The 23,076-nt window shown below is 43.1% G+C and overlaps 1 protein-coding gene across 3 annotated transcripts; it reads left to right on the top strand.

The window, feature by feature from the left end:
• Positions 1-1,244: 1,244 nt before the first annotated feature.
• On the top strand, positions 1,245-21,251 carry RNASEH2B (ribonuclease H2 subunit B). 3 transcript variants are annotated; one of them, XM_081906523.1, is made up of 11 exons: positions 1,245-1,374; positions 3,601-3,672; positions 6,665-6,772; positions 7,185-7,261; positions 7,934-8,048; positions 10,540-10,604; positions 12,050-12,155; positions 13,555-13,636; positions 15,013-15,055; positions 15,890-15,970; positions 17,807-18,223. In XM_081906523.1, exons 1-11 carry the CDS (start codon positions 1,293-1,295, stop codon positions 17,912-17,914), a joined length of 939 nt encoding a protein of 312 aa, XP_081762649.1. In that variant the 5' UTR covers positions 1,245-1,292; the 3' UTR covers positions 17,915-18,223. The 3 variants fall into 3 exon arrangements, with proteins under 3 accessions (XP_081762649.1, XP_081762648.1, XP_081762650.1); XM_081906522.1 differs by having other exon boundaries at positions 7,931-8,048; XM_081906524.1 differs by lacking the exons at positions 15,890-15,970; positions 17,807-18,223 and adding an exon at positions 19,699-21,251 and having other exon boundaries at positions 7,931-8,048.
• The last annotated feature ends 1,825 nt before the right edge of the window (positions 21,252-23,076 follow it).

The raw sequence follows: 23,076 nt of genomic DNA, 5'->3' as shown, positions 1-23,076 counted from the left end.
TAACTCCATTGGTTGAAGAGGAGATAGCCTGGTTCCTTAGCTTGCAGAGCTCAGTCGGTAGAGCATAAGACTCTCGGGTTTGTGGGTTTGAGCCCCACGTCGGGTGAAAAGGAGGTTCGCCTAGATCAGTGTTTTTCAACCTCTTTTGGGCAAAGGCACACTTCTTTCATGAAAAAAATCACGAGGCACACCACCATTAGAAAATGTTAAAAAATTTAACTCTGTGCCTATATTGACTATATATAAAGTAATTCTCTTGAATAGGAATCAAATAAACACAAAGAAAGTATTTTATAATTACTTTATTATGAAATAGTAAGTAAACAGAAATATGAAAAATTATAAAATACTTTATTTTTAAATGTTTCAATTTTTTCAATTTTTCCCACGGCACACCAGGCAACAGTGGTTGAAAAACACTGGCCTAGATGACCCTCCTGGTCCCTTCTCTGTCTCACACACCCTGACAAAGTTAGCTGCTGCCTGCCCATAGGGAACAATGTGTGAAGTTCCAAATTTTACAAAGTGAAACAGTATAAAGTTCGCCTGGCGCCTTCATTATACACCTTTAGGCGCCAGGCAAAAACGTTCCTTTTTAACCAGGTCTTTGGTTGATTTGATTGACATTCTATGCCCTTTTAAAATCTGGTTCCTTTTTTTGGGGGGGGAGGTGTTATTGGGTTGTTGTTTTTATTTTGATTATATATATAGTGGTTTTATATTTTGATTTTGTTCTGTGAACCGCCCTGAGACCTCCGGCTATTGGGTGGTATACAAATGTAATCAACCAGTCAGTCAATCAATCAATCAATCAATCAATACCCAGCCTTGTCACTGAAAGATCTCCAAGTGACTTACAGAATATATAAAAATATACACACTGCTGGTGCCCTGCTTCTTGCACACACCCCCATGCGAAACGACTTGTTTCAATTATCCAAAAGAAGTGACTTCAAAAATGATAACATTATCCAAAATATTATCAGAAATTTGGAAAATATAATAAAAACAGGGCTTCCCCCCCCCCGGGGGGGAACTCAACCGGCACCTTTAGTGTAACAACTTCATGGGCGTGTACCAGCACCGTTTTTCTTTCCTAGAAGAAAAAAAAAGCACCGACCAAAAAACTAATATGTATAAAACTTGTCTTTGCGCGTGGACGCCAAGCGAAGAAGTCTAGCGAGGACATTCCCATGCGACGACTCGCCAGCCGGCCCGCATGTGCACCTCTTTTAGTTCTTGTATGTCTAGGGTTATAGCGAGGGGCGGGTCCGCGGCGAGCAGAAGGCAACATGCCGGCTGGGAGGCAGCGGCTCTTGGAAGCCTCCGCGGGGAACGGAGGCGGCGGCGGCCAATGGGTGATCGTTGCGCCAGGTAAAGAACTCCTTGCAAAGAGGCGCGGGGAGAGGGCTGCTGTAGCTGTGAAAGGATGGGCTCTTTTTTGGGGGTGGGGGTGGAATCTCTTTTCATTTGAATGGATGGATCTTTCCTCCCTTGTCCTGAAGTTAAGTTGTGCACCTCTTGGGGCAACGCGTGTCTGTGTGCGCGCGTGTATGTATGTATGTATGGGTGTATCCCCGCTAAAGGCATTTCTGGAGGGTTTGATCAGTGCCATAAGGAACAGAAAACATCTCGGCGAGAATTTGCAGAAACGAAACTGGAAGTCACTTCCTGCAGCACTTGGTGCTTTATTTTAAAAAAAGGGAAGGTGGTGGAGCCTGCTAGCAAGATAATGAAAATATGATCGCTTTTTAAAATGAGTTGTGGCCGATAAAGGCCTCGATCCAAAGAGCTGCTCTGACCAGTTACACGTGTCCAAGGGGGTCTGGACTTGTTTTCCTCAGTTTGCTGCTGTGCTACGTTGGGACAGCTACGATATGGCCCCAGAGGATTTGCTGTTTAGAGCTGGTGTGTGTGTGTGTGTGTAAAGAGCATAAATATATACTGTATACTGAGGGCATCCCTAAGGTCTTGGTCTAGCATCTCATTGGATCACAGCCATAATCATACCGGTTTGTCTTTCTGTGGCGGTTGCAGTCATGAGTGGGAATTCATGGTAAAGCCAGTTCTTTGAATGCAAGGGTGGAGACCACTACAGTATTAAAATGCTGCAGCATTTGAACTAACTTCTGTGACATGCAGGCATTGCAGATTTTTTTAAAAAGCAGGGGGCTTGCCAATATTTGCAATGGGTGGAGAAGAGAGGGCAGAGAGGACCTTCTCACAGTTGTGCCCTTCTCTCTGGCACACACATGCACATGCATGCATGTCAACTTGTGTGTGTGTGTGTGAGTGAGTGAGTGAGTGTGTGTGCACACATACACAACCATCTAACACAAAGTGTGGGAGGATGAGACACAGGAAGCAAGGGTTTCCTCTTTCTGCCTTTCTCTTGTCACTCAAGTCTCCTTGTCCTCCTGATCTTCTTCTCAATCTGACCTCTTTCTCCTCCATTTCATCTGCCTCTGAGATGGGATTCTGACCATGTACACATGGCCTGGTGTAGCCAGGATTTATTTTCGGTGGGGGGCAGGCTTTATGTTGGGGGGGGGCAGAACCAAGTTATCTGCAATGCAATTGGTCAGTTAGTTAAGTATTTTCTTTATTTACTTGATGGGGGGAAGCTGCCCCCCTGCCCTCCTGGCTACGCCCATGAGTCTTTAGCATATCAAACTGCAGGAGTGGGAGCCTGCCAGTTAAGACTGTTTTCCAATGTGGCAAAACAAACACTCAAATCCCCACGAGGAAAGATGTAGATGTTGTGGTCCAACATGTTTCCCATTGGTGTGAAGTTTCTTTTATGTCAGGTGGCATTCAAGCCCACGCAGTATTTTACCACATCACAACTCTTATTGCTATGTTTTGTTGCGTGTGTAGACTAGGCCTACAACTGTGGGGAATGAGGGCTGCTCCCCTGTCCTGCTTTTTGCCTCTTCTCTCTTCATCTTGGCTGTTGCTGTGCTTTCCACTGCTCTCTTTTCTTCTCCTTTCTTCTGCTTTGCCTTCCAGCTTCAGAAAGCATGGAGAGAGCAATGGCTCTGCTTGGCTGTGTTTTCAGGTAAAATTAGGATGAGTAGCATGAAATGTTGTGGCAGCTCAAACATACTCTCTCCCTGCCTATGAGTTATGATGATGTTGACTTGGTGAATCTGAGTGCACAGCTACTAGATTGCAACCCTGTTTAATAGAAGTCTGTACAATGGTACCTCGGGTTACATACACTTCAGGTTACATACGCTTCAGGTTACAGACTCCGCTAACCTAGAAATATTACCTCAGGTTAAGAACTTTGCTTCAGGATGAGAACAGAAATCGTGCTCCAGCGGCGCGGCAGCAGCAGGAGACCCCATTAGCTAAAGTGGTGCTTCAGGTTAAGAACAGTTTCAGGTTAAGTACGGACCTCCGGAACGAATTAAGTACTTAACCTGAGGTACCACTGTATTCAGAAGATAGGGGCTCACCTGATCTTCTGGGGGCAATTCTTACTCTCCATAGGTAACAAGGGAAGCCTCAACCATATTTACAGTAACAGTAGTTAGATGTGAATATTTTTAAATATATGAAGGGTATATCTCACTTTGGAATTTTACTTTTTTTCAGAAACTGCTACTAATCTGCCAAAGAAGCCAGGCTCTGAGCCTTTATTTACAAAACTGCGTAATCCAAGTACAGGCAAGTCTGAAATTGTAATTCTTCCCTTACCTTCAAATTTGAATTACAGTTGTACCTTGGTTCTGGAACACCTTGTGACCCGAATGTTTTGGCTCCTGAACACTGCAAACCTGGAAGTGAGTATTCTTGTTTGCCAACGCTTTTTGGAAGCTGAATGTCCAACGTGGCTTCTGCAGCTTCCGATTGAGTGCAGGAAGCTCCTGCAGCCAATCGGAAGCTGCGCTTTGGTTTTTGAATGTTTCCTGAAGTCGACTGGACTTCCGGAATGGATTCCGTTTGAGAACCAAGGTACCACTGTATTTCCTTTGTAGGCTGAAGCTTTAAAAGGACGTGTTAAAAAAGAATAGGGCTTTTGGTCTATTCAGTAAATGTTTTCTGTAAGATTATGTCTGTATGTTTCTGTATGTTGTGAATTGTGTTTTGCTGTAAAATACATGGGTTTGGGGGGCTGAGTTAAGCTGCCAACTGTTCCTCTGTCCCAGAGCTAATAAAACAATGGCTACATCCAAGGCATATTGTTGTTGACATCCATCTGTCTCGAGAGATAATGGAGTGTGCCGCTGGGGGTGAATTAAAACCACTGTGTTAGCAGCACCACAAGCCTGGGCAATGTGTATGGAAGTCCTGGGCTGCCCAGATCCATGTCAGATTTCTTTGAAATTAATTCCCAAGGGTCAAAAGGACTGGGATATGTTGATCTCATATGATATCTGTAATAGACTTAGTTCAGACATCATGCCAAACTATAGTTAATACAGGGACACAGGTGGTGCTGTGGGTTTGCCTATCAGAAGGTTGGCAGTCCGAATCCCCGCAATGGGGTGAGCTCCTGTTGCTCGGTCCCTGCTCCTGCCAACCTAGCAGTTTGAAAGTGTGAAGTGCAAGTAGACAAATAGGTACCGCTCCGGTGTAAACGGCGTTTCCGTGCGCTGCTCTGGTTTGCCAGAAGTGGCTTAGTCATGCTGGCCACATGACCTGGAAGCTGTATGCCGGCTCCCTCGGCCAATAAAGCAAGATGAGCGCCGCAACCCCAGAGTCATCCGCGATGGACCTAATGTTCAGGGGTCCCTTTACCATTTATAGTTAATACTATGGTTTTGTAAATCTACTTCAGGTCATGATTTTCAGTTTTGCTTTGCTGGCTGACTGCAAACCATGGCTTGCCAGTTTATACACGATGCTTACATTCAGATGAAACACGTTAAGCAAATTTAGCTTGTGTCCTGCCAACCTAGCAGTTCGAAAGCACGTCAAAGTGCAAGCAGATAAATAGGTACCGGTCTGGCGGGAAGGTAAACGGCGTTTCTGTGCGCTGCTCTGGTTTCGGTGTTCCGTTGCGCCCGAAGCAGCTTAGTCATGCTGGCCACATGACCCGGAAGCTGTCTGCGGACAAACGCCAGCTCCCTCAGCCTGTACAGCGAGATGAGCACCGCAACCCCAGAGTCGTCCGCGACTGGACTTAACGGTCAGGGGTACCTTTATGAGCTGCCTGCTTGTGCACACAGCCTTCTCTCTTCCTTTCCTGGATTTAAGATAAATTTATTGTCATTGTCCGTATATACACAGTATACACAACAACGAAAATCAAACACCCAAAGACCGGGTTCACATACACATTTGCACGTATCTCCAACACTCTCATCCTATTCAGACATAATCTATAAAACATAACATAATCCAGAATATAACATAACCTATTAAAGGCATAACATAACCTAAAACCTATCTCATTCCTTCCTACTCCCTGCTTGCTATTTCTTGCAACTGGCCCTGAGATCATTATTTAGTGCAATCAGAGCTCTTGGATAGAAACTATTCAGAAGGCGTGTGGTTCGTGTTATCATTGTCCTATATCTTCTGCCCGAAGGCAACAGTTCAAAGAAGTTGTGAGCAGGATGGGTGGGATCTCTCAGGATATTGTGTGACTTCTTCAAACTGCGAGACGTGAAGATCTCATCCAGGGTTGGTAGTTGGAGCCCAATAACATTCTGGGCAATTTTAATTATTCTCTGTAAAGCTTTTTTATCCATTTCAGAGCTGCTCCCATACCACGATAATATACTATAGGTTAAGACACTCTCGATGGTACTGTGATAATAGGACAGAAGTAGGTGCTGAGATAGATTCAGTCCCCTGAGCATTCTCAGGAAATACAACCTCCCCTGCACCTTCCTCACAACCATATTAATATTTGCAGTCCATGAGAGGTCCTCAGAGATATAAATGCCCAGGTATTTAAAACTACCAACCCTCTCCACCTCCTCGCCATTTATGTGCAATGGTAAAAATACACTTTTCTTTCTCCTAAAGTCAATTATGAGTTCTTTGGTTTTTTTGGTGTTAAGCATAAGATTGTTTTCTTTACACCATTGAATTAACCCCTGTACTTCTTTCCTATAAGCAGTCTCATCGTTCTCACTAATGAGCCCCACCACTGTTGTATTTGGAGCAAGGAAACGAACCACAGAGTTGGCTGGCTTGACATTCTGTCCAAACCAGTGTTTGTGTTCCAACTCCCCGCCCTGAAACAAACCACAGTTGGGGAGCGCTTATTGCTTCTCTCCACAGTTAGCATAACATCCAGATGGGATCCCTTCCAAACGATCGTTAAGCTTCCTAAACCATGGGTCGGCACGGGAGTTGTCAACTATTTTGGACCCATGGGCACATTTGCAAACCAGGAAAACAATGGTGACCCCCCTTTCACCCATGCATTGCACAGCAGCCTATTCTGTTAGCTACAATATAATGCTTCTTTGCAGCCTAAGGGGTTTCAGCGGGTACCTGGGAAGGTCTCTGTGGGTGCATGAGTTGGCAATCCCTAGTTTCAGTGTGATGCTTAAACTTTTCTATTTGTTTGAGTTTCTTTTGCACTTAAGGTTTGCATTTACTCTGGCATTCTCCTGAGAGTTTACTTTCTTCTTTTGATTGGGGGTGGCTATTGGCAGCTTCAGAAATCCGAAACCAATATCTGTCGTCGTCGTTTTAACAGGACAAGCAGCCCTTTACTTGTTCGGAAGTGATGGCCGTCAGGTGTTTGAAGTGAAAGCTTTTCATGAAGAATACCGGTCGTGGTTTATAGGCGAAGCTGTTCAACATGGTGAGCAGCGTCCTCTTTCTCCATTTGCAGCCTGATCTTCAAGCAGTGATTCCTTGTGATTTTAGGCATACACAGATTCCTGAGCTACTACAGCTTAGTTTATCCTCATTTACATGTAACGACCTGGGCAAAGCTTAATGCTTCCATTGCCCTCAATTCAGATCTGTATAAGAATATACACAGGAACATAGGAAGTCTTACACCAAGTCAGGCCTCCTAGCTCAAAATTGTCTACATGGATTTGCTCCTGGATAAAGAAATACGTTTCAGCACCCAAAATCAAAAAAAGAAATATTTTATTTGGGGTATCGTACCTATTTCTTTACTCAAGGGAAGATTGAATTTATCAAGGGAAATTACTATTATTATTATTTATCTATTGTCACGATGATGATTTTTTATATACTTTTAGATGGACGGCTATTATTTGCTACACCAGTGGATCCCTTATTTCTTTTGTTGTTTTACCTTACCAAGGCAGAGAAAGAGGTAGGTAACTCGAAATTTTTAAGGATGCCATTATATTGCTTTTCTCCACAAACAACTGTAAATTAATGCTCTAAAGTAGGTAGGTGTTCAAGTGTTGTAGTCAGTAAACTCCACTACATATTATAATGTGTTTGGGTACTACCTGGTTAGGTTGTCATGGCTGTCACTTGAAATGATTAAATTATGTAGAAAACAACCCCTGTAGGGCTTCAAGCCAAACTGGAACATGTATTGTGAGGAAGAAAGATTGGCTATTCCAGAGTTCTGTCCATAAATCTTTCTAGTGAAAGAGAGAGTACAAAATCTTGTTGCCTTTTGGTCTGCTAATTCTGTAGGTGCATTTTCACTTGCAGAACTTGTATTTATCCTTCACAACAAAGAGTCACTAGGAGTTTAAAATACTGGCTTTTAAAAACAAAACAAAACACAACACTTTATTTAAAGACCCTTCATTAAAGAATTCTGTTGCCTTTTTCATCAGTCCGAAATAACTGTTAATGCTTCGCTGTTCTTTAATTTATTAGCAGCTTTTGGTAGTACCTGTCAGCCATCCATCTCTAGCTGAAATTACCTGGCCACAAAAAAAAAAAAATTAAAAAAAATTCTGGCAAAATATTTTTGAAGCACTTTGATCCATTCACCATTTTGATTTATCTTCCCTTTTTCCAGCAGGGAAAGTTTCAGCCTTTGGATCAGTTCCTGGTAGACGAAGAGTTCTCTTCCTGTGCAATGTTGCTAAATTGCAAGAACCTTTCGCAATCTGTTCACCACCTAGCAGATGAAAAAGGTACAAGATCTGACAAATAAAATGAGCAACCAGCATTTGATGCAGGTTTTACAGTCCTTTGTCAGTTCATGCTGTTAGGCCAGTGAAGGTTTGTCACAGTCAGCCTTCCCAGGGCTTCACAAGCCATACATGTAGAAATAACTCCCAGTGAACCATGTCAAACTATAGAGGGTCTGTATGAGAGAGGCCACTGAACGCAGAGTATTCAGTTGTGAGTGCCAGGAATGTATGCTGAAACTCGAGTGTGTTCAACATGCCCAAGTTGTAGAGGGAGGGACTGTAGCTTAATTAGTAGTAGAGTACATTTTTTGTATGCACGTGGTCCCCGATTCAGTCCCTGACATCTGTAGGTAAGACTGGAAGAGAGCCCTCTCTGAAACACAGGAGAGCCCTGCCAGTTAATGAGCAAAATAGACCAATGCTTATAAGGTGGTGTGTGTGTGTTTCACTGGTAACCTTGTATGTGTGTGTGTATATGTGTATGTACAGTGCTTTTTTCTGGGGGTACACAGGGGTACGCATACCCCTAAACATTTTGTGAATCTAACGGGAGAAGAAACTATTTTTTTAAAAAAAATAGCTTCTTGTCTAGCACGGTGAATCATCAGTTCCATTGCTACCTCTGATGACGGCCTCATTTCCTGTCACGGTGTTTCCTGAGTCTCAGATGGAAGTGAGCGTTTAATGTGTGAAGTAGGAGTTGGAATCTAGCACGGTGATTGGTCGGTTTTGTTGTATTTACTGTATTTATTTACCCTGATTTGAATTATATAATGGTGATTTTCTTGAGTCAAAATGAGAGTACCCCTAAACATTTTTTTTAAAACGAAAAAAAGTACAGTGGTGCCCCGCTAGACGAATGCCTCGCAAGACGAAAAACCCGCAAGACGAAAGGGTTTTTCGGTTTTTGCGACGCTTCGCTAGACGATTTTCCCTATGGGCTTGCATCGCAAGACGAAAGCCCATAGGGAAATCTCGGGGACCTTTTTTTAAATGCTGGCGGTGGGGAGCAAAGCCTTCCCCCCCCTCCGGACTTCAGAAGAGGTCCAGGAAGGCCGGCGGGGGCGAAAGGCTTTGCTCCCCACCGCCAGCATTTTAAAAGCGGTCCGGGATAGCAGGGAAGCGCTTCCCGCTATCCCGGACGGCTTTTGAAGGCAGGCAGGGGGGGCAAAGACTTTTGCCCCCCCTGCCTGCCTAACCGGGGGCTTTTAAATCGCCCCGGGACTGTCCGGGGCGATTTAAAAGCCCCCGGACGGCTTTTGAAGCCTCCCCCCCGCCCGGCTTCGGGGCATCATCCCGATGCCGGGCGGTGGGGCAGGAACGCCTCCCCCAGCCGCCCGGCTTCGGGGCATCGTCCCGATGCCGGGCGGTGGGGCAGGAACGCCTCCCCCAGCCGCCCGGCATCGGAACGATGTCCCGAAGCCGGGCGGCCGGGCGGGAAAGCCTCCCCCCCCCGCCCGGCTTCGGGGCATCATCCCGATGCCGGGCGGTGGGGCAGGAACGCCTCCCCCAGCCGCCCGGCTTCGGGGCATCGTCCCGATGCCGGGCGGTGGGGCAGGAAAGCCTCCCCCAGCCGCCCGGCATCGGAACGATGTCCCGAAGCCGGGCGGCCGGGCGGGAAAGCCTCCCCCCCCCGCCCGGCTTCGGGGCATCGTCCCGATGCCGGGCGGTGGGGCAGGAAAGCCTCCCCCAGCCGCCCGGCATCGGAACGATGTCCCGAAGCCGGGCGGCCGGGCGGGAAAGCCTCCCCCCCCCGCCCGGCTTCGGGGCATCGTCCCGATGCCGGGCGGTGGGGCAGGAACGCCTCCCCCAGCCGCCCGGCATCGGGGCATCGTCCCGATGCCGGGCGGTGGGGCAGGAACGCCTCCCCCAGCCGCCCGGCTTCGGGGCATCGTCCCGATGCCGGGCGGTGGGGCAGGAACGCCTCCCTCAGCCGCCCGGCATCGGGGCATCGTCCCGATGCCGGGCGGTGGGGCAGGAAAGCCTCCCCCAGCCGCCCGGCATCGGAACGATGTCCCGAAGCCGGGCGGCCGGGCGGGAAAGCCTTTGTCCCCCCTGCCTGCCTTCCCAGGGGCTTTTAAATCGCCCCGGACAGCGGAGAAGTCCTCCGCTGTCCCGGGCGATTTTAAAATGCCGCCCGCCAGAAGAGGTCGGGGGAAGGCTTTTTCCATAGGAACGCATTAATTGATTTTCAATGCATTCCTATGGAAAACCGTGCATCGCAAGACGAAAAACTCGCAAGACGAAGAGACTTGCGGAACGAATTAATTTCGTCTTGCGAGGCACCACTGTACTGTATATATATATATGTGTATGTGTGTGTGTGCGTGTGTTTATAAATGTGTACACTGGTAACTTTGTATGGATGCTGAAATAACATATCTACTGCAATGTCTTATTTCATGTCAGAGCGGTATGTAAATTCAACAAATAAATATATAAATGTCAGGAAAGTACAAACCTAAATACAAGGTGACTCTTTTTGTCTCAGAAATAGGTGGCCGAAAATTTTACAAATACAGCGAGGAGAAAGCACTGAAGTGGCTGAAGAAGAAGGTATCGTTTTGTTAAAAGAGATTCTTTTCTATTGTGATGGATTCTGAATATTATATGTTGCCTTGTACAAAAGCCAGGGACTCTAGCTAAAACTGAAAAAATGTAACAGTGCTATGAGGAAGTGTCCTATGTTCCTATGTAATTTCTGGGACGGATTAGATATCAGTAGTTGTCAGTAATTTCCTGCAGATTATCCCAAACTCCACCTCCATCTGCTTCCACTTTGTGACTGGCTCAACCCTTGGGCAGCCATTTTGTGACTGGTGGACTTCCGTAATTTTCAGCCAATTCATGTGGAACCATGGGGGTGCAAACTTTTGAGATCTGACGATTTAGTTAAGTACAGAAGGCATTGAGATTGTCGTAAAATAAAACAATGAAATACAGTGGTACCTCGGGTTACAAACACCTCGGGTTACAAACACTTCAGGTTACAGACTCCGCTAACCCAAAAGTAGTACCTCAGGTTAAGAACTTTACCTCAGGATGAGAACAGAAATCATGCAGCGGCAGCAGCAGGAGGCCCCATTAGCTAAAGTGGTACCTCAGGTTAAGAATGGTTTCAGGTTAAGAACGGACCTCCGGAACAAATTAAGTTCGTAACCAGAGGTACCACTGTACTAAAATTGCTGCTTGACTTCTGTTTCTGCCTATGGTGGGTGTGTATTCCTCCTTCCAATTTGTAAAGTACATACATGTGCTCTCATGCTGCACTCAATTCAGCACTTAGAAAATATGACGCCCCTGAACTAAGTTTCACATTTGCTTTGCATAGTTACTTGTCTGAAAATAAAAGGGGGGCATTCAGATGTAATGCAGGATTTTCCCTCTCATCTCTCTTCACATTTTCTGTGAGCAGCATAAGCTGCATTCCACTTACTCATAGACTCATAGTTGGAAGGGATCCAAGGGTCATCTAGTCCAACCCCCTGCAATGGAGGAATCTTAGCTAAAGCATCCATGACAGACAGCCTTCCAACCTCTGCTTAAAATCCCCACTTTTTCTACAGCAGTTGTGCTAGCTTAGTTGTGATCACTCTACAAATGGAATACCTCAGTAGCCTTTGCTGACTGCAGTAGGAAAAAAGTTTGGTTAGGAAAACTTTTAAAAAGTGTATCAATAATTTGCTAAGTTTGTAGCTATTTTAACAGTAAATTGTATGCCGTAAATGCAGTCTTCCGTGATTTTCTCCTGAGCAGTTACATTTTACACAAACGGAAATGTCTCAGGAGTGCCACTTTTTTCTTGCATAATTCTCATTCATCCCACCAAAAGGGGGTTTATTTGGGCAACCGTAGAAGATTGTGACCCATGTCAATATGGTAGCAGCTACAAATGTGTGCTAGATTTCAGTTTGTAGGTTCAGGGTTTGGCTTTGGTGGTACATTACATGTACGCACAACAGAAATGATGATAAGCCCTTCTGTTTTGTGGCTTTTGTCAGGTCGACCAGACTGTCAAAGTGTTAAAAGACAATGACATACCTGTGGGTGGAAAGGTGCAGTCTGCTACATTTATCAGCGGCAAACGGAACACGGATGCCACTGAAGGTAAGGGGATTTAGGCCCCAAAGTGAAATATAAAACATTTATGCTGGTAAGATTTGTACAGTACTTACTTTGTTCGCATACATGATTTTCTCTTGCAGTACAGTGGTAACTCGGGTTACATACGCTTCAGGTAACAAGACTCCACTAACCCAGAAATAGTGCTTCAGGTTAAGAACTTTGCTTCAGGATGAGAACAGAAACCGTGCTCCAGCGGTGTGGCAGGAGCAGGAGGCCCCATTAGATAAAGTGGTGCTTCAGGTTAAGAACAGTTTCAGGTTAAGAATGGACCTCTGGAACGAATTAAGTACTTAACCCGAGGTACCACTGTATTTACATTTTCCTTACTGTAACAACTCCCATATGACATCAGCTTGTGTGTTGCACTTTCCCCTCCTTCACTTAGTTGTTTTCCCAGGCATTCATTTCAGTTTCTCTTAATTTTTTGTGTGTGTGTGGTGTTTTTATATTTACCAGGCCACTGCTGCTAAACACTATCAGGCCACAATGCACCCATCTCCCTCCCCAAAACTAGTTGATGTTCCCAGCACTGCTATCCTTTTGAGGCAAAACAAATAATAGTTGCTACATAACTTTATAGCCAGTTTTATGACTTCAGGAGTGTTCCGTTGGAAAGAGAAGAGAAGGTCAGACAGGGAGAATTAACCCATCTGGTTGCCTGGGCTTATGAAACCAATAGGGAACATTTGCATGGCCATCTGTGTGGTTTTCCATCCCTTTCCAATTTTATTTTTCCCCCCAAGACACAACTAATACGAAGCTGACAACCATTGCTGCACTTTAATTATGAGTGACAATCGGGACGTACCGTATTTTTCGGACGCACCTAGTTTTTGGAGGAGGAAAACAAGGGAAAAAAAAATCTGAATCTCAGAAGCCAGAACAACAAGAGGGATCACTGTGCAGTGAACCCTCTTGCTGTTCTGGCTTCTGGGATAGCTTCGCAGCCTGCATTCGCTCCATAAGATGCACACACATTTCCCCTTACTTTTTAGGAGGGGAAAAGTGAGCCTTATAGAGCAAAAAATAGGGTACGTACTGTTGGCATGCTGCAAGCTGTCTATAGCATTCGGTGTCTGCTCTTGGCAAGTATTGATTCCGTTTAGGGCAGGTGTGAGAAGTCTTTGGCCCTCCCAACTGTTGCTGGACTTCAACTCCCATCAGCCCTAACCATTGGCCATGCTTGCTGAGGGTCAGTGGTTCCCCACATCTGGTTTAGGCCAAAGGGTGTGTGAGATGCACTGATGGGAACATCATGAAACTAAAGGTGCGGATCACTCATCACAGAAGTGGAAGTGGTAAACCTGGGGCAGTGTTAATTAGGAGACAGAGCATTCTAAAGGAGAGATGTTTTATAGCATTTATTTTGTTTTTCTTTCAGAGGACTATATTCGCTATGCTCATGGTTTAATAACTGAATATATTTCTGAAGAGCTGAGTACTGCACTAGCTCAGTATTTGAGGTGAGTGTACAAGCTTAATGTTGTAAGGGATAACTTTGATGACAATGACTGTTCCCCCCCCCCCCACGCTTAAGCTCTTTATATACAGTGGTACCTCGGGCTACATACACTTCAGGTTACATATGCTTCAGGTTACAGACTCCGCTAAACCAGAAATAGTGCTTCAGGTTAAGAACTTTGCTTCAGGATGAGAACAGAAATCGTGCTGCTGCGAGAGGCCCCATTCGCTAAAGTGGTGCTTCAGGTTAAGAACAGTTTCAGGTTAGGAACAGACCTCCGGAACGAATCAAGTACTTAACCCGAGGTGCCACTGTATTAGGTGGAAAGCATCCATCTGTGTCTGTAATTTTCAGCCAGTTAATTTGGAACCTGGGGGCGCAAACTTTGAGAATCGCTGATTTAGTTAAGTACAGAAGGCATTGAGACTGTCATAAAATATTATAATGAAATACTGAAATTGCTGCTTTACTGCTGTTTCTGCCTTTGCTGGGTGTGTTTATCTCTTTCCAATTTGTAAAGACCGTACACATGCACTTGATTCAGCACTTAGAAAATATGACGCCCGTGACTAAGTTTAACATTTGCTTTGCATAGTTCCTTCTCTGAATGTGAAAGGGGAGGCTCAGGGGCCAATGTGGCCCTCCAGGTTTTATCCCAGGCCACACAGCCTTTCAAGACACACTCCTTCTCCCCAGGCCTCACCACTCACAGGTCCTTCTTTACACCCCCACTAGAATATTTTTTGTACATATTACATTTTCTCCTAATGCTACTTTTATGTTTTTTTAGTCTTCCTGCCCACTGCTTACATCATTTGATTATTCGGTTGCATCTGAATTAATATTTGTTGTCATTTGGCTTTGGCATTTTTGTTTCAGAACTGACACACAGGGAATACAACTTTGAAATAAAAGTAGAATTCTTTTTTTTTTTTGTGGTGCATGGCTGTTCTAGCCCAGAAGTTTTTATTAAAGTTTTCACAATGCAATCAAATTATATTTAGAACAAATGAAGTCAAAGAGAGAGAGAGAGAGAGAGAGAGAGAGAGAGAGAGGGAGACAGAAACAGCAAAGCAAAGAGAGGAAGGCAAAAGAAGAAAAAAAGGAGAGGATTGAAGATTAGGGTAAAGCTCGAATACAGGGCCAGTTTTACCCTAATCTTCAATCCACATACAAAAAGTGGGTATCCCCAGCTCCCACCTGGAAAGTTTCCCCCTTTCCCCAGGCTCCCACCCTGATAAAAACCCACTCTTGCTTGTCTCCCACACAAAAACTTCAAAATAAATAGATGAGGCACTTACTGATAAAATATTCTAGCTTGATAGTTCTAAAATTTGACTTCCTTAACCTCTTTTCTTTTTTTGTTTTGCTTTCCAGGCTCCCACAAATTGCAAGTCCTCCGGCGGAGCCAGCATCCAAGGTAATGAATATTTAGGTACTGTTGGATACGTATCGTTTTCATGCAGTTATGCCCTGCGTTCCTTCCATCACGGAACCTGAGGGCAGTTTGCATGGGGTTTTCAGGCAGATCCCTGTTCAGGCATTGGCCAGACTCAGGTGAGCTTAGCCTCAGCGAGGTGGTTGCATCGTGAGCCTTCAGACCATGGTCTGGAACCCTGGAGATGATGAAAAAGAAATGCTGTACCAGAGGAGAGGAAGTCAAGTCTTGAAATCCTTCTTTTCCCATTGATAACAAACTCCCCACCCCCATTGATAACTGGGCTTTTTTAAAGCATCGAGCTGAAAGCATGAAACAGTGTCACAGTGTTCGGCAAGATGTAAGAAGAATGTGCAATTATTTTTGATCACAGAAATTTTAACCACCAATCAAATGAGGAAGACCTTTCAAATTGACTGGTACATAGAGTATATGTTGGCAATGAAGTGCTACAATTATGCCGATGGTTTTCAAAGCAGGAGTTATACGGATGCATGCATGATAAGAAAATACACTTCTGTCTTTTGTATTAATCACTTCCCCAGGTCCATACTACTTCCACTTTTCAGATCTCTGCTTCCTCTGCTCATAGTCTTCTTCCTTTATCCAACCATTCTCACTTAGCATTTTTTCCACCTCTGTTTGCATGTTCTGCAATCGGCTTTCCCACTTAATCTAGAGGACAGGCGATACTGCCCTGGATAACTTTATCACCATTGCTCACATTAAGCCTGAACGTTTTTTGTTTACGCTGAAGATCAGTGTATGCAACACACTGTGATTTTTATGGAGCAAATCCTCACTCTAACATTGCAGAAAAGGAAATTATCAGATGCCCCCGTGGAAGCAGAAGAGGATTACACCAAGTTTAATACTAGTGATCTGAAAAGCAAAAAGGTGAGTTGTATATCGCTTTTCCGACTAGCTTTTTGACTAGCAGCCTCATTTTCTTGTAGGATGCTACTTTATTCAGGAGAAAATAGAATACGTATTCTAAGCATGTACTGTGCATTCTATCCAGTGCTACTTTTCCAGAAAAAGGGGTGCCAGAACTCACCATGAACACCTCCCTCATTCTCTTAGAATGGCAATGGCATCCACCTGAGAGGTGCCAGAATTGAATTCCAGGAAGTTCCGGCTGGAAAAACCCCCTAATTCTATATGTGAGGGAAAAACCCATTAAGTTTTAGAATAGTATATTCTAACTAGTTCAAGAAATGGTGAAAATATTGGTGGAGGGAATTTAAAAGTCTTTCATGGCTATATTGGACTAAAGAACTAGTAAAGCTTTTAATAATACCTGAAGGAGCGTCTCCACCCCCATCGTTCAGCCCGGACACTGAGATCCAGACTCTGAGGGCCTTCTGGTGGTTTCCTCACTGCGAGAAGTGAGGTTACAAGGAACCAGGCAGAGGGCCTTCTCGGTAGTGGCGCCCGCCCTGTGGAACGCCCTCCTATCAGATGTCAAAGAGATAAACAACTACCTGATATTCAGAAGACATCTTAAGGCAGCCCTGTTCAGGGAAGTTTTTAATATTTAACGCTGTACTGTTTTAAATACTTGAGTGGCTGGGGAAACTCAGCCAGATGGGCGGGGTATAAATAAATTATTATTATTATTATTATTATTATTATTATTATTATTATTATTATTATTCTGCTACAATGGTATCCTGGAATGTTGAATCCATTCCCTGAGTTCCTCCACCCACAGTGGGCCACTTTAAGCAAGAGAGAGAGAGGCTCTGCCCATCTGTCAGTCACCTGACATCACTATGACATCAGGTGACCCATTTTTCCTTCATAGCACAGCTTCATAGCACAGCTTGAGGCCAAGCATTGCTATAAAGGAAAAGCAAAGTCCTGCTTTCAGCAGGGGTCAGTTGCCCCAGTGGAGTTCCCATTAGGGGAGGCCATAGCACTGCTGATCCCATTGTTGGTGACAGCAAACCTCCCTAAGTTAAGGAACAATTTGCTAACATATTCACCCCGAGCAGTTAGGATGTTTGTGACATCAAGGCTTAGGGCTGGAGTGTAGCTTACAGGTGACACTCTTAGCTTAGTAAAAAGGAACTTGAGAATTACACACAGTACAAAATTTTGGAGCATGCATAGTACAGTATTTAAGATGTGGAAAGAGTTGAGTAGTCTGCATAATTCAGTTCAGTTTACTCATGAAAGATGTTGGATAACCTGAGAAACACAGACTTTCAAGATAAGGAATTTGAAGCAGCAACAGTAGTCTAATTTTACTTCTTCATTTAACCTTTCTTTTTAAAAAATTTTTACTATCCTTCATCACAAGATCTTAGGGCAGTTCACTGCATGTGTGGATGTGCATTAAAGTTGTGTATATTAATCTTTGTTTTTACTGTAGCATTTCTGGGATAAAAAACCATGCATTTAACTTCAATGTATTCCCAGCGTGATCAGGATTCTGGTGTCTGATGTTTTCATTGATGTTTGTGCCGTCTAACTGATGAAACATCCCACCTATCTAAATGTGAAGAAATCTTGTCCGGATCAGGCCGAATGTCAACTTTTTACATTAACCAGATCTGCAAACCATGTGATTACATTGATCTAATTATCCCCCAGATAAAATACTTAGGCACAATGGTGTGAAGGGATATACAAAAGCTAAAGGGTATGTGTGGTTTCTGTTTGATAGGCATGTGACGTAGCATGGAAACTGTACTTTAGTCTAACTTTTTCCTCTGTTCTTATTTCCAGGCAAACAGTAAGATGTCAGCTGCTCAAAAGGCCCTGGCAAAAGTTGACAAGAGTGGCATGAAAACAATGTCTTCTTTCTTTAGTTCAAAAACTAAAACAACAAAATGAGACTTTTGATACAGTAATTATTTTTGCATAGGCCAGCTTCTTTCTCACTTCTTTCCTCCCCCCGGCCCCAAGTTTTCAGATATCCCTTTACTTAAAGTTAGGGCTCAAAAGTAGAAACAGTACTGTGAAAGTTAATATTGTGTAAAACAAAGTCAGGATAGCCTTTTGTAGTTCCCACTGGGAAAACTCATTTTGGTAATTTATCATATCAGCCAATATGCTTGTTTATTTAGCACTGTTAAGCTACAAAGTGCACATTGCAATGTAATGTAATGTAATGAGGTAAAATAAATTCATTTCTGAAACAGATATTTCTTGTTTCTTGTCTTTTTAATGGATGTGGATTAGGGAAATGCCAATTGTTTCCTCCTTTTTTAAAAAAACCTGAACTGGGTTTTCCCCTCCCAAATGGTTTTTGTTGAATTTCAGAATATTAACAAATACAAAGTGCGGGGGAAATAAGTTTCTAAGGCATACAAAAACTAAAGAAAATAAGAGTCTTTAGGATATAAGAGCACATTTTTTAAAATCACTTTTCAGTTTTAAGAATTAATGATATACTAATACTAGACAAATTCTAATACACTTTGCCATTAACATGGCAGCATTTTGCTTATTACATTAGTGAGCTGGATTTTTTGTTAGCTGTTATGCTTCAGTGTATGGTTAATCTCAGTTTCTCAAGAAAAGTGATGTGATACGTGATTAAACGTGTTTTCTCCATGTTGTGAGTGATCCTTGCTTCAAGAATATCAGTGATTCTTTCTGTGCAATAAGGACAATTTTAAGGGACATCGTTTTAGAGAGTCTGCTGATTTAAACATAAAAGTTTATTAGAGAGAGTTGGACACTTATTGGAAGAAAGTCTCATATACAGTTACACAAGCTGAGACATCTCCTTATTAGCTAGAATGGAAAAGTAGCTCTCAGCAGGACTACAAGTTGGCCAAATAATTTTCCATATAGTGACAGTGGATCACATCCAATGTTGCTGTTCTGGTAAAACAGCTTGTGCAACCGAACTTTCCTCTCCCCTGTAGCTCCTCCCTCCATCAGTGCATCTTCAAAATCTGTCCCAGCGAGTTAAAGGACCCCCCAGAGCAGTTTTTTTCCTGCCAATCTGGGAGTAAATTTATCAGGAAAGATGGGTGTGGGTGTGTACACACTCACACACTGTATTTTTCTGTGTATAAGACTAGGTTCCCCCCCTTAAAAATAATGTCAAAAATTAGGGGGCGCCTTATAGATGCCGCCATCTTGCCCGATTTTCTTAAATCTGAGTCCCCCAAAATAGGCGGTGTCTTATACATGGGGGCGTCCTATAGACGGAAAAGTATGGTGTGTGTGTGTGTTAAAACAGAAGCCAGTAACAATGTTGTTAAACTGACTCTGTTCATTCAAACAGAGGAACACCGATACAGTCGTCATGAATCCATTTTCAGCAGAGCCCCTCGTTTACTAAAAGGTGGCATTTTTTTTGTGTGTGTGTGTGTTTTAGATTATTTTTAAAAATTGCGCCAAATGTACCAAAATACTTATGGGAAAAGAGAGCAGTTTGGTGTTTGAAACTGACTTAGAAATACAATGTTACAAAAAAATGTAAAATGGTGCCTAAAATCAATAAAATCCAATAGCAAGAAAAGAAAAGAAAAGAAAACAGTAGAAAGTATTTTTAAAAATGTTGTTAAACTGACTGAACTGTCAAAATCAAAGTGTTACAAATACATTTGTTGACAAATCATCTGGGTAATAATATTTATAGATGTGCTTTTTTCTTTCACTAGATGTCTGCTCGTCACCAGAGGAAGAGATGAAGGGAATGAAAGGAAATGTGGATGCCTTGTTTTAATGTGGAACATTCCTAAAACCATTTTAAAGAAATGCAAATTGTATTGTTAGAGACCGTTATCCAGGTGAGATTCGTTGGCAGAGCTGGAATTCGATGAGGTCAATTTCCCTTCTGGTATGTGGTTGGGATCTCTCGCTTGAAGTTCTAGATTTTGATCTAGTACAATTATTTCTTGTCCTTTGAGCAGTTCTGGCTTGGTGCATCTTGTCTGCTTACTGCTATCTGCTTCCAGCAAATGTATTGAGGGGCTTGTCCACATGTGAGCATTATTTATCTGTTAATCCACTTTTCCCCATCCAAATCAACTTTGAGTATTCCACACTTGTGCATACTTGAATTTGTTTCTGAGGAGAAACCACAGTCTTTTGCATTCATACTGAAAGGAGTTTCCTTTTCTGTTTGAACCTGTCTTCTCATTTGTTATTATGCCAATTAAGTAACAACAAGGAACGCACACAGATAGCTGTGCACCTTGGGTTTTTTATTTAATTGAAAAATATGCATAAGAAGTGTGCAGTAGGCATAGCCAGGCAATTGTAAATTTGCTTGTGCAGTTTTCTGGTTTCAGCAAACCTGATGGTTCAGAATTATACACACACAAAGGAGGAGAGGCTAATGCTAGTGCCATTTCCTTGTGCACTTTTCTGGTTTTGTGCAAATCTGAGGGATCAAAAGGATAAAAATATCCTCCCTTCATGAATGTACCAGAAATAGTTACAAGAAAAGAAATGAAAAGACTGAGGAAGCAGTGGGGTGGAAGGGGGTCAGCCAAAAGTGACAATTGATCCACCCACCCCAAACTACCAAAACAAATTATCTGTGACCCTGAATGGAACGGTTTGGAGTCCAATTTCCAGCAATTTACCGATCAAGATTTGTATTATTTGAGGTTAACGTTCTGGTACTACACAAATTACATGTGAACGCAAACCTACAGCAAACTGGCGTGGGCAAGCTCTAGATAATACTGTTTAATCTTATTAAGGGCTTATATAGGTAATTTATTTTCCTTTCTGAAAAAGCACAACATCTAACCCTTGTGCCTATGGGAGGAAAGGTAACTGAAGGACCACTTGCTCTCAAATAAACCTGCCTGTATGTTCTGCCTTCAGAATGGAGGCAGATGACAACAAGAGACAGGGCCTTTTCTGCGGTGGTTGCCTGGTTGGGGAAAACTCAGAGATACTTGGCTTGTGCCTGCTTCACTAACTTCCTGAACTTTGAAAGGTTGATATATTATACTGTTTCTTGCACTACTTGTACTACTGTTCTGATGGCTGGGTGTGTGCTTCTCTTCTTCTTTAATTTTAGCAATTTAATGTTAATAATGTGTTGTTGTTTTTACTTTTTTTATTGGGTTTCTGCCATGGAAACTTCTGTTGAAAGTTGATATGTCAATTTTAAAAAGTATTTTAATAAACCAGGGACTATGCAAAGAACCCTTTACCCTGGATTATTCCCTTCACAATAAAAATGCACTTTTCCCCACACATGATTCCTATCTTCCCTAAGGCAGGTGTTTTGTTGTGGCGATACTGCACTTTCCCCTCAAATCGCATTATTATTTGTTTGAGGAAAATGGAATTTTTAGAAGCTGTGTGCTGTTCCTCTACCCGAGCAAACTCCAGTGTACCTTATTTAGAAGAAAGTACAAACCGTAAAACTTCCCATTGTCCACCACCAGGTCATCTTGTTTAAATGTGTGTCTGGTTAATTTTTCTTCAGTTTTTTGGAAGCTCTGTTTGATAGGACACCTCTATCATCCTAGGCACGTTTATACAGAACTATTTTTTTGTGTTCAAGAGGGTTTACTCCTTAGAATGGATTTCAGGCCTAGTATTCTTGGGATATCAGGCACCAAAAAGTGTCTTGTGCAAATTAAAGTCAAAATGTAAGTGCGATGTGCTTTGACAGACCATGGAGAAGATTGCACAGCACATCTTTCCAGTTACACAGTGGCGTTTGTGTCGTGCAATTCTACTCAGTATTGATCCAGAGCAGATTCCAATGTATAATTAGCAGAGTAAAAATTTAAACACATTGCAGGATTCCCCCACAAAATAGACCAGACAATTATATTTCATTCAGCAGAGCTTTATGGCTACTGAAGGCAAATGAGCATAATGGTCACAAATCCAATACATTCAGGATTGGCACTGTCCATAAGAAATCCAGTTGCAGCAGAACTAACTTAAACTTACAATAACTTATAATGAATCTAAACCTTACCACTAAGCATACTATGTACAGAACACCACAGCAGAAGGAAAAGAGATAGAAAGCGAAGGAGTACAGCTCCTCCTGAAATTTACCTCAGGAAATGGGAAACACCACAGCTTACCCACCTGCCTAACACCCCAGGAACACCTGGCACAGTCATGGCATTAAATAAACAGTGTCAATTGCTGACAGTTTGCTCTAAGAACTCGATAAGCTACAGTTACAGATAGGTAGCCGTGTTGGTCTGCCATAGTCAAAACAAAAAAAATTCCTTCCAGTAGCACCTTAAAGACCAACTAAGTCAGTTCTTGGTATGAGCTTTCGTGTGCATGCACACTTCTTCAGATACACTCAGATACTTCTTCAGATACACAGTGTATCTGAAGAAGTGTGCATGCACACGAAAGCTCATACCAAGAACTGACTTAGTTGGTCTTTAAGGTGCTACTGGAAGGAATTTTTTTTTTGTTTCGATAAGCTACGTGTCTCATCGTTCGTCGAGCACCAGCAGAAGTGGTAAATCTTATTTCAGAAAGTGCCAGGAGCTGGTAATTGGGTCCATGCTGATTCTAAACAAGGGCTTTTGGGAAGGAAAGGTATTGGGCATACTGAATCACAAGATAGGTGGGAGAGAGATTTTTAGTCTCTAGTGCCACCTGACAGGTGAGCTAGTGCACTGCCTGTTGCCCTTTGCTGATTATTAATGGCAGCTTCCCTAAGGAAGCCTGAAGAGAAAGTTGTCCATGTGGCATTAAGCCCTTTGTAGTCCCCAAATCGCAGATCAGGAAAAGACTTGCCATCTGCAATTAACGGGGACTTGCTAACGCTTTGACTCTTGAGATGTATGTTTTTAGGACCTGCCTTATTTTTGTAAAATGTTAACTCATTTTTAAACTGCTTTTAATACTGTATAATAATAATTTTAACATTAATGTTGTGCTTTAATTGCTGTAACCTGCCATGAGACCTTAGGGTGAAGGGCGGATAACAAATTGTAATAATTGTAATAATAATTGCAGACAACAACAATTTAAGGGAAAGACTCAGGCAAAGGTTTTGTTGTGAATAAAAAAAGTGAGGGTTGTGGGGGGGG

The sequence above is a fragment of the Podarcis melisellensis genome (genome assembly GCF_964234715.1).
Source record: "Podarcis melisellensis genome assembly, chromosome: 3".
NCBI classification, from domain to species: domain Eukaryota; kingdom Metazoa; phylum Chordata; class Lepidosauria; order Squamata; family Lacertidae; genus Podarcis; species Podarcis melisellensis.
Note: the sequence above shows the minus strand (reverse complement) of the source record. Positions and strands in the feature narration are given on the sequence as shown.